Source organism: Rhagoletis pomonella, unplaced genomic scaffold (assembly GCF_013731165.1).
Source record: "Rhagoletis pomonella isolate Grant_MI unplaced genomic scaffold, Rhpom_1.0 Rhpom_scaffold_00009, whole genome shotgun sequence".
Classification (NCBI taxonomy): domain Eukaryota; kingdom Metazoa; phylum Arthropoda; class Insecta; order Diptera; family Tephritidae; genus Rhagoletis; species Rhagoletis pomonella.
Genome location: NW_023458563.1, coordinates 8,394,865 through 8,406,247, shown reverse-complemented (window position 1 = coordinate 8,406,247; position 11,383 = coordinate 8,394,865). Strand labels below are relative to the sequence as shown.

At 35.2% G+C, this 11,383-nt stretch overlaps 2 protein-coding genes across 5 annotated transcripts in view; both read right to left on the bottom strand.

Moving 5' to 3' along the window:
- The window catches only part of LOC118745565 (protein zntC), a 326,373-nt gene that overhangs the window by 246,093 nt on the left and 68,897 nt on the right, over positions 1–11,383 (bottom strand). The gene's annotated exons all lie outside the window — the stretch shown is intronic.
- LOC118745566 lies at positions 4,381–5,760 on the bottom strand (the record flags this gene model as incomplete). The annotated part of the gene is given in 1 exon segment (XM_036479050.1): positions 4,381–5,760. A coding segment is annotated over 1 exon segment (926 nt), but the record flags the coding sequence as incomplete, so codon positions are not given.

The window sequence follows — 11,383 nt, the reverse complement described above, 5'->3', positions numbered from 1 at the left end:
GGTAAATTGGGAAAAGTATCGAGTATGTACTTGGAGTTACTTGTATTGATTCATCCCTAGCCACAGTGCCTACCCACCTTCTTGATCTAATAAATATTTTTTTATATACATATGTAAATACATACATGCAAACATACTGGTTTCTCCTCTCACTGAGTTATTCAGTAGCCTTTTAAAAATTTATGTTTTCGATCGGCATATAACTTTAATTAAGTAGTCGAAGCCACTATTTTCAACCGGATATGCTTGGCGCACTCAAACCTCAGGAAGGTCCGCCATCATCTGTTGTGTATAAATTTGTCGTTGACGAAAACATTACATACACTTGAACGTAATTCTGCGAATCAAGTTTCTGGCACCTAAAATCCAATACTTCTGGCACACAATGACGAATGGCTCCGACACACCCGCATGCAAGCTTTTGAGGTGTTCTTCTTGCAGAATTAAATACGTAATTCGACGCAACTTTGGTAGAACGATGGGATGAATAGCGTTGATATTTATCTCCGCGGCATGAATTCGCCCTCGAACCCGTATGAGGTCATGTTCGTCGACGAATGGGAACGCGAACTCGACTCTTTGCTGCACATCAAACTTTTCCGATCTTCTCGAAAACAGTCTTTAGCGTCTTTTTCAAGTATTCGCTTTGCATCTTCAAACTCACAATAATTTAACAGACCAACGCTGATCTCCCTTTTATGTGGATGAAAACGTTTGATAAACCGCAAGATGTAAGCAACTATTCTGACCAGTTCATTCCAAGATGATCTTTCAATAAAATCGGCAAGTGAATGGTTATTCTCTGGAGTTGTTAGAACTAAGCTCACGTCTTTTGATTTAAATTCCTTTGCTGCGTCGTGTGAAAGTGCTTTAGAGGGCTTAGATTTCAATAACACAACAAAAAGGTATATCGTCCCTTAGTCAAAGAGGGGCATTCCACCAAAGATCAAAACTAGACAAACCAAACGGCACTTTGCAGAATTGATATTGACCGCTATGTGTTACAAACGAGGTATATCTGCGGCTAGAAACAGACACAGGAACATGAAAAAAACAATTTTTTAAGTCTTTGGCACTAAATATTTTTGCGTTTTGCAAGCGATCTAACTGATCTTCAATTAAAGGCAACGGAAAACGATCTTTGATAATAACTTTGTTAATTTGCCTTTAATCTATGCATAATCGATGGCCACCATCTCTTTTTTTAACAAGTACTACGGGACTGCTAATCTCAGACTTCGAACTCTCAATCACACCGTCTCTTAACCACTCTTCTATTTGATCTTCAACTATGCACCTTTCTTTTAACGGCAGTCGACGCGGTCTAAATGATATGGGTGTTTCGTCTTGCAACACGATTTTCATTTCAACGTTTGTTGATTTACATTTCTCCGGCTTATAATTATATACCAAATCACGCACTTCTTGCTTCGCTACCGCACTAGCACTCTCATCAATGTCAATCTCTTCTGTTGTTATTCCTATATTCATCATAGGAAATGTCACTTCATTTTCAACGATATTTTTCCATCACGATTGATATGTATTTCTGCTTGAGAACAAAATTCCTCTCCAATTTCTACGTCCACGTACGTACACTTTGCAGATACCACCAGAAAATTTACACAAAAAATTTCGTTATCAATCATAGTTTCAATATTTAGTTTCCCTTTAGGTTTTATATTATTTTCGGATTTTCTCCCAAGGATTTATAAACACTGTCAGTCATGATATAAAATTTCCTACCAGTATAAAATAAACCAAAATATTTCTGATCTTTAATAATCACTAGTTTGCTCATAATATTGTTTTTTGCACACAAGTATCGCGCATTACTTTCTTCTATTTTTTCTTCAGCTTTCGGGAAATTCTTCGAAATGTGTCCAAATTGCTTACACTGAAAACATTTTGTACCTTTCCCATTGTCTTTGCAGTCAATACTTTTGTGACCTTTCGTACCACAATTATAGCAAACGAGCTTGTCTTTTTCGTTTTTCACTACTTTCTTTTCATCTATTTGTATCTCAAAATTTTTCTTATAATTGTTTCTCATTAGTTCGTAGATTTTAATTTTTCTCTCTTTAAATTTTCTATTTAACATTTTATCTTTTTATTTATTGGCCGTCATTCACCAATACTTGCATTTTTGCATCATATTCAGATTTTTCCATTACTACCGTTACATTTCCTTTATCAGCATTGAGGACATCTTAGTCCTCATAGCCACTTACAGAGTTTTAAAACGCGACCCGACGAATAAATTACAGGACAAGAATAATGACATAGTGGAAAGAATGTACAATAACAAAATCATTGATTTGAATGAAAAGAATTCCCTTATGTGTAAAACGGCTAACCCACCGAGAATTTATGGATTGCCGAAAATCCATAAAGATGGCACTCCACTCAGGCCTATTTGTTCGTCCGTCAATTCTCCGTCGTATAATTTATGTAAATATCTCACTAACATTCTGAAAAATTTAACAAAGTCCTCCAAATATAATGTTAAAGATGCAGTGGAGTTCAAAAACAAGATTAAAGGCTCTTATGTATATGATGATGAGATTTTAGTGTCATTCGATGTTGTGTCCTTATTTCCCAGCATACCCGTAGATTTGGCCATCGAAATCATAGCCTCAAGATGGGACGAAATTAAAAACCTAACCTTTTTGACGAAAGAACTATTCTTGACAATACTAAAATTCTGCGTTAAGGAGAACCGTTATTTTAAGTACAATGATAAAATCTACGAGCAACGATCAGGAATGCCAATGGGTTCTCCAGCCTCACCTATAATCGCGGACATAGTCATGGAGGAATTACTGGCAAAATTTGAAAGGGACTCCACTAACAAACCGCGTTTACTGACCAAATACGTGGATGATCTATTTGCTATTATTAAAACCCAAGATATGGACATAATGCTACACACACTCAACAACTACAATAAGTCGATTAAATTTACAATAGAAAAAGAAAATAATGGACAGTTATCTTATCTTGACACTCTAATAATAAGAAGAAATAATTTATTAACAATTGACTGGTACAAAAAGCCGACTGCGTCTGGGTGACTAATTAACTTTCACTCCAAACATGAGAAAAAGATAATTCTAAATACTGCCAACAACTTCATTAGAAGGGTCCTCTCTATAAGCGACAAAATTTATCACACAAAAAATATTGCTGTTATTAAAAGAATTCTGGAGTATAATGATTTCCCCTTGTCGTTGATAAACAAATTGATTCGTAATTACTACGTTGGTACCACTAAACAGGGGACAAATAGAGACAGGGAAAATAAAATTTACAGATTATCGACATATGTTCCAGGGATATCCGAAAGGGTTAAAAATTCGAGTATATATGATAAAGATAATTATACAATTGCGTTTACATATAATAACACACTACGACAAATCTACAGCAATACAAAGGACAAGATTCCGAATTTTGAGAAATCCAACGTAGTGTATAAAATTCCATGCAATGGCGACGGGTCCCACGTATGTAATAAGGTATATGTGGGGACAACTAAATCAAAGTTAAAGACAAGGATTTCCGCTCATAAGTCAAATATTAAATTAAGGAACAACTCCTCGGACAACAAGACGGCCTTGTCATATCATTGTAAGAATACGGGACATTATCCAAACTTTGACAACGTAGCAATTTTAGAAAAGGAAAAACACTACCATAAACGCTATACTTTGGAAATGCTACATATTATGAACACCCATAACAATAAAAGGATGAACTTCAAATCGGACACCGACAATTGCGCGCATGTTTATCGCAACTTAATTCTAAGACAACAACAATTCATAGCATACGTGTCATGTGTTCGTTCGCAGTCCACTGTCATTCCGTACCTTATATGTTTCGGACAACAACAAAAGAGAGCTGCAGTGATATGCATACATATTTATGTCTTACTGTTCGTTTTCCTATGTATTGTTGTTCGTGGATTTTTGTTTACAATTACTGTATTTTGAATTGTTTACATTCTCATGTTGATGTTTTCTACTGTCTCCAAATTTGCTTGTTTAATTATTGTTTTTTCGCTCATCTGTTTCAGTCGATCAAACATTGTCAAATGTGTAAGTTGTACTTGTTTAGGTTTATACGTACATATGTATTAATGTGTGTAATTATAATAATGTATTTTTCAGTCCTGAGGATGACTTCAGACTGAAGTCGAAATATCGGCAAATAAAAACAAAAGTAAAATCAAAAATTTTATTTCGATTTTCATGTGGCCTTGAGCTCGAAAAATATACAATTTTCTATTTAAGCTCTTAACTTAAACCCTTTTAAATTGAGAACGATTTTATTTATATTTGAGTCACGAATACCCTCAATAACATACTGCATCAAGGCGCTAGCTCTTTCATGCACAAAAAATATTCTTGTACCGTTTCTTCCGTTTTCATATTTCTTGCGCTTAGTTGTTTGTGTATTTTCGCAGTGTTTACAACCATTTTAAATTCTTCTGCTAATGCCGCTTTTAATTTTTGCCAAGCAGTTATTCCCCGTTCACTTGGAATAAACAATTTAGCCAGCCCTCGTAACGACTTTTTCGCAAATATAAACTTTTGTAGTTCATCCCAACCCATCAAAATAGCCGTTTCTTCGAACTCGTTCAACCATATTTCAACAGCAATATTTTCGCTTCCATCGAAATGTCTAACAGAATCTTCGAAGTCTCTGAAATTGATGGAAAACCGCGACATTTGTATCGGTTGTGCAACCGATGTGGTTTTTGTAACACCTGTTGTACCTAATTCAACATTTGGGTTTTCTGTATTTCTCCTTCCCATCCGCTCCCTCTCGAAATGTCGTGCATTCGTCCGATGTGGACATTCGAAATTTATGTAGATTATTCGCAGATAATTCTTCAAACTACGCATAACATCTTCGTCATCCTTTTCGCTATTATCGTCCATACCACATTCGATTTCTTCGTCGCTGTTCTCAACATTATCTACTGCAGCGCATAATAATGTTGCCTTCTGCAAATTTCGAAAAATATGCAGCTTCAGATCCGCCACGTTGCTATTTAAACCCAATACGTTACAAATGGCTTCTAGATCGTTCGTTAACAAATTGTTCTCTATGTACCCAAGCTTTTGACCGTATTGATCGTCATATTCGTCGAATTGAAATCCTGTGAATTCACGCAAACGTTGTCTGTTTAATCTTTCGCCTTCTGATTCAAATACGAATTTGTGAAGAGCAGCTATACTCTCTTTCCGGCTTCTACACAGCTTTTCTCGGACGAATTCAAATTTCTGTAAGCTGGTCATTATCTTATTCCTTCCTTCGCGTCTCTTTTCGGGAAAAAAATAAATAAATTATTCGGTCGAGCCCCCAAAATATGTAGGATAGTTTAGTTACTATTAAATTTTCCCGCTTATTCAGTTGCAGAACAAAAGTAATAATCCAAAATGTTTTGGAAAAAATTGTACATCAAGTCAAAATTATTAGAAATCATACTCGATTCTCTTCGTCAAATCTCAAAGTGTCTTTTAGAAAGTATTACAATACAAAGTACATAAAATTGAACAATTGAACTCGCGTCTCCTCTTCAAATGTCCAGCCGGCTGCTGATCTATATCTTGTTCTTTTCTTTCGTCGACGTCGGTGAGGCTTTAGTTTTGTTACAATGTAACTAACGTTCTGTGAGTTAAGGTTTCCAACTATCGTGAGGTTTCCTCAATCCCACATTAATATCTTCTGAACAAAATAACCTATTAAAAAACGAATGAGGTCAAAATAAAGGTAATTAGGATATATTTCACTTGGTGGACATAATTGTTTCCCTTTGTTTATATTTTTAAGCCAGAAACACCTATTAACCAAAAAATATATAAATATATATTTTTAAAATTTGTTTTCGAAAAGGTTACACTGTATATGTTACACTGTATATGTTAAATTATCTTTAAATTAGCATCAATACGTTTGTGATTGGTCAAATAGTTTCCGAGATATTATAAATATAAAAAATATAAAAGTTAAACTTGAACCTCTTTTATTGGCTTTAGTTTTTATGTGCGCCAAATAACCTTCATATGGTTGAAATCAGCATGAAAAGTTCTATTTATCTATTTTTTCGGACTATATCTGTCTAAACGCTGGAGTACGGGAACAGGTTAAATGTGAATAAGAAAAAGTAAACAAACAAGCACCCCAACGAAAACTCTTGACAGTTGTTCATAAACTTAAAACGTTAAACAAAAGGTTTTCACTTAATAGAGGTCTTGCTAAGTTACATTTAACCCAGTTAATTTTAAATGATCTTGGAAACTGAACATTAAATAATTTTGACGGCCCTAAATATCACCTAATTCCTCAGCAATATATATATCCGTGTTCGACCAAAGTTTATAAAGTTGGTCGGCTACCGTGACGTCAAGCGCTTTTTTCAATGTTTACTGGGCACTGTTTAAAGCACAAAAAAACAAGCCCAAGTAAGAAATAAAAAGATTTCCACTGAATAGATGTTTTGCTAAATTACATTTAACCCAGCAAAGTCTTAATTATCCCGTAAACTGAGTGAGTAATTTTGACGGCCCTAAAAAGCTCCTAAATATCACGAAATTCCTCAGGAATATTTATGCGTGTTCGTCCAAAGTATATAATGTTGGTCGGCTACTGTGACGTCAAGCGGTTTTTCAATGTTTACTGGGCAATATTTTTTAGCGATTTTTTAATGTTTGACGGGCGATATTTGCAAAGCGCATAAAAAGCACAAAAAAATAAACCCAGATAAGCAGTAAAAAGTAGTCACACTATGTTTTGCTAAGTTACAGTTAACCCAGCAAAGTCTTAATTATCTCGGAAACTGGATGAGCTCCTATAATTATTTTGGTGACTCTAAAAAGCACCTAAATAGCACGTGATTCCTCAATAATATTTATCGGTGTTCGACCAAAGTTTAAGAAAAGGGGCAGCTAGCTGACGTCAAACGGGTTTTCAATATTTACTGGGCAATATTTTTAAAGCACATAAAAAGTACAAAAAAAAAGGCCCAGATAAGCAGTGAAAAGACTGCATTGAATGAATGGGCGCGTTCATAAAACGTAGCTGTTTAGCTCATCCGCTGCAAAACTGTTGGCAACTGTTGAACCCTACAATTACGTCTTAGAAACAGCTTGATGAATATGCTGTCAGCTGATAAATGTAAACAAATGAAATTGCAATAAATAGAGATAGTTGCGCCGATAGTATTTACAATTCAACGCTGAGTTGCCGCCGTGTTGGAAAAATTGTTCAATGTTATACTGAATAAAACAGTGTATAATTATATAGCAAACATCCTAAAAACATATATTTGGAAACGTAATATTATTATAAAATATTTTAGTTACTTTATCACATCAGTAATATAAAATAGAATAAATTTATTTGCAACTGCCACTTAACAAAGCGCTATGCATTATCGCAACACTGTGTCTAGCGACAGACAACTCATTGCCAACATGTTTGCCCAGTTCTTTAGGTCCAATTATTCTGTAGACTTCCCTATAAGTGGAGACTATCCGTATGAGCTATGTCCAATCAACTCTGCTTATATTCCAGTAATATCTTCCGATGAAGTTTTACACTATTTAGAAACCTTAAAAGCGTCATTTAGGCCTGGACCTGATCATATTCCAACCTGTTTTCTTAAAAACTGCGCTGAGAACATCTGCGAGCCTTTACCAACTCTATTCAATTTGTCACTTAAACATGGCGTTTTTCCGTCAGCCTGGAAGGATTCTTTCATAATACCACTTCACAAAAACGGCAGCAGGTCCTCTATAGAAAACTATTGAGGCATAGCGAAGCTCTCCGCTATCCCCAAATTATTCGAAGCAATTATTGTTAATCAGCTGACATATTCTATATCTTCTTCAATTTCACAATCTCAACACGGGTTTTCTAAAGAAAAATCTACTATCACTAATTTATTGGAGTTTACAACTCATGTCTCAAACGGTTTTAGAGAAAATGCTCATACCGACGTAATATACGCCGATTTCAGTAAAGCTTTTGACGAAGTATGTCACTCGTTACTCATCCGTAAACTCGACCTAATCGGCTTTCAGCCCAGTCTTCTTCAGTCTTCTCTCTGATAGAACACAAAGAGTTATTGTTAATAATTGTTCTTCCAACATCATTAATGTTTCTTCAGGAGTTCCTCAGGGAAGCCACCTTGTTTCCATTCTGTTCCTGATATTCATTAATGATATTTATTCTATAATAAAACATTCAAAAATTTTAATGTATGCCGAAGATGTGAACTTTTTAAAACATTGTCCTCTATCGAAGAAAGCGGATCTGAGCAACGTGGTTAGTTGGTGTATTTCAAACTATTTATTTTATTTATTTAATCACACACAACAACCAATAGTTATATTTACTACCTAAAGTTACATGTAATTACACATCTATATAAAATAAAAAATTAATGCAAAATAAAATAATAAAAATAGAAAGTAGAGGTAAGAGTTATATAAAATGAAAAGAGAAGAAAGATGGAGAGGAAAGAGACATCAAGAGATGTCAAGACCTTTAGTATTCATTTGGCAAAATTACGCATTAGTTCGTTCTTAAAATGATTCGTGTTTTTTAAAAATCTAATCGCTGCGGGCAGGATATTCCAAAGACGGATTGAGAAAATAAAAAACTGACGTTCAGATACTAAGCACGTAAATTTAGTATTGCATATAGCAAGAGATCGGGAAGATTTGGTGAACTGTAATCGTTCCTTCAAATAATCGGGATCCTGTGTGACTATGATTTTGTGTAGTAATGTCAAGCATCTGAGTTTCAGTAGATCGTCGAAGGGAATAGAAAATATCCTTAAGGAAAAAGTAGAAATTTGTTCATAACGACCAATGCAGTAAATATACCGAGCAATGTTGTTGTAGAGGATATTAAGTTTTCTATTGCATACACTATCACAACTAGCATACAATTCACAGCCGTATAGTGTCGGTAGTAAATAAGTTTTAGATAGGAGCAGTCGAATCTTCACTGGTGTGAAGTACTGAATACTCCATAAGGATCGCAACATGCCATAAACTTTACCGATTGTATTAAAAATGTGGTTTTTCCATGTCAGCGTTCAATTAAAAATTACACCCAAGTTCTTAGCAGTGCCCACAAGTTTTATCACAGAATTGTTCATTTTTACATTATTGCAATGATCAAGGTTGAGTTTGTTTTTATATATAGAAATGCATTGAGATTTATTGGGATTTAGGATCAGGCCATTGTCACAGGCCCACATATTAATTGCATCTAGATCAGTGTTTAGGTTTTCTATGTATGCATTGATGGAGTCCAAAGGACAACCTAGATACAACTTAACGTCATCTGCATATAGATGAATATTGCAATATTTTAGCACATTTTGAAGGTCATTAACATATAACACAAATAATAGTGGACCCAGAATTGATCCTTGTGGAAAGCCTTTAGTTATAAGCAGGGATCTCGATATGGAGTCTTTTACAATTACCGCTTGCGAACGGCCAAGAAGGTATGTTTTGACTAACCTTAATGCTGATGGCGAAAAATTAAACAAATTGTCAAGTTTTAAACATAAAAGGGCATGATCCACGGAGTCAAAAGCCATGGAGTGATCAAAGAGGGTCAGAAAAGTTACGTTTTTATTGTCGATATTTACTCTAATATCATCTGCGACTTTTGGTTGTGCTGTGACACAGCTGCTGTTTTTACGAAAACCAGATTGGTATTGACTCACCATGGAATTACCATTAATGAAAAAATTAGTCTGAGTATGCATGATACGTTCTAAGACCTTTCATAAGAAAGGTAGAATCGCAATTGGCCTATAGTCGTCATTAGATTTCTTTACAGGAATGACTTTGGCCTTTTTCCAACAGTCAGGAAAGACCGACGTGGTCACAACGGTATTGAAATCGTAAGTAAGATACGACAGAATTTTAGGCAGTAAACATTTAAAAAATTTCGGGTTAACACCGTCAAAACCAGTGGCATTCGATTTGATGCCAAGTATCGCCTGAACAACATCACAATTATCGACAAACTTAAAACAGAAACCAGGCGTAACAACATTAATTTTATCAGTGTAACGATCATGACATATATTTCTATTACAAGCAGACAACTCAACCAATTTTCCATTCAACTCATTTAGATCTAAGGGTTCGTGGGTAAAATTCTTTTTGTTACCAATGCCAATTCTGCGAATACGTTTCCATGTTTGGTTTGATCCTATGGCTGTGCTAAATTGCCGTTCATAATAGGCAGATTTTCGCATTTTAATGGTTTTGTACCTTCCCTTCTCCGCTTTTTGTATTCGCTGTAGGTCTCGTCCGATTTGCACTGCTTCCATTTTAAGTATGCCTTACTTCGCTTCACAATTAGGTCTTTTATATGGTGGTTGAACCATGGACGGTTCTTGGTTTGGTTTCGTTACAGGGGGCACAAATTGTTCAAAAAGTATACTAATTTTAGACTGGAGAAATTGTATTTGTTCATTTGCTGATATCATGGCATAAATTGACCCCCAATTTACTGCATCAACAGCTTTCTCTAACTGGTGATAATCAATATGTATAAAGTCACGATATGTGTAGGAGAGCGAATTACAAGTGAAATGGAAGTCATAATTTAGAAATGTTAGATCGTGCTTGGAAAAGTTGGGCACTGATAGTTGGTCATACAGAAGTACTTTTGTCCTTGAATCTACAAAAAATACATCGAGAAGTGTATAACTGGTCCGAGTGAAGTGTGTAGGTGTCGTATAGTTGACAGGCAGAAGGCCGAGATTTTCCATAGCAAGTGAACATTTACTGTCGGTCCGCAGGTCGCTGTTGAAATCACCAGTCAAAACAATATCATTGTAGCCAAGTATAATATATTCGATAAACTCGACAAATTGAAAATAATTTATATGTCTATTGGGTCTGTAGAAACAACCAATGAGCATTTTATTTAGTCTAGATGCTACCTCAACGAAAATATATTCAATAGAATCGAAAGCTACTGATACACACTTAAGTTTACATGAGATACACGTTTTTACATATGTATATGGCAACACCACCACCATGCCCAAGCCTATCTGAGCGATAAAGTTTATACCCCTCTACATTAAACAAAGCATCACTTTGACACGCAGAGAACCAAGTCTCCGACCACACATAACATCTACATTCGAACTTTCAAAGTCTATTGCTGGGAGACTTTGAGCATTAATGTGGCACACCTTAAGTCCGCCTTTTTGTTTACTCAGTACACGTATCATGTTATGAGTGCAGTCTTAGGAACTGCAGCGATTGTTAGCATTAATGTTTAACATCGAAACTGCTGTCAATGCCAAATGTATAAAGGGTGGAAAAAA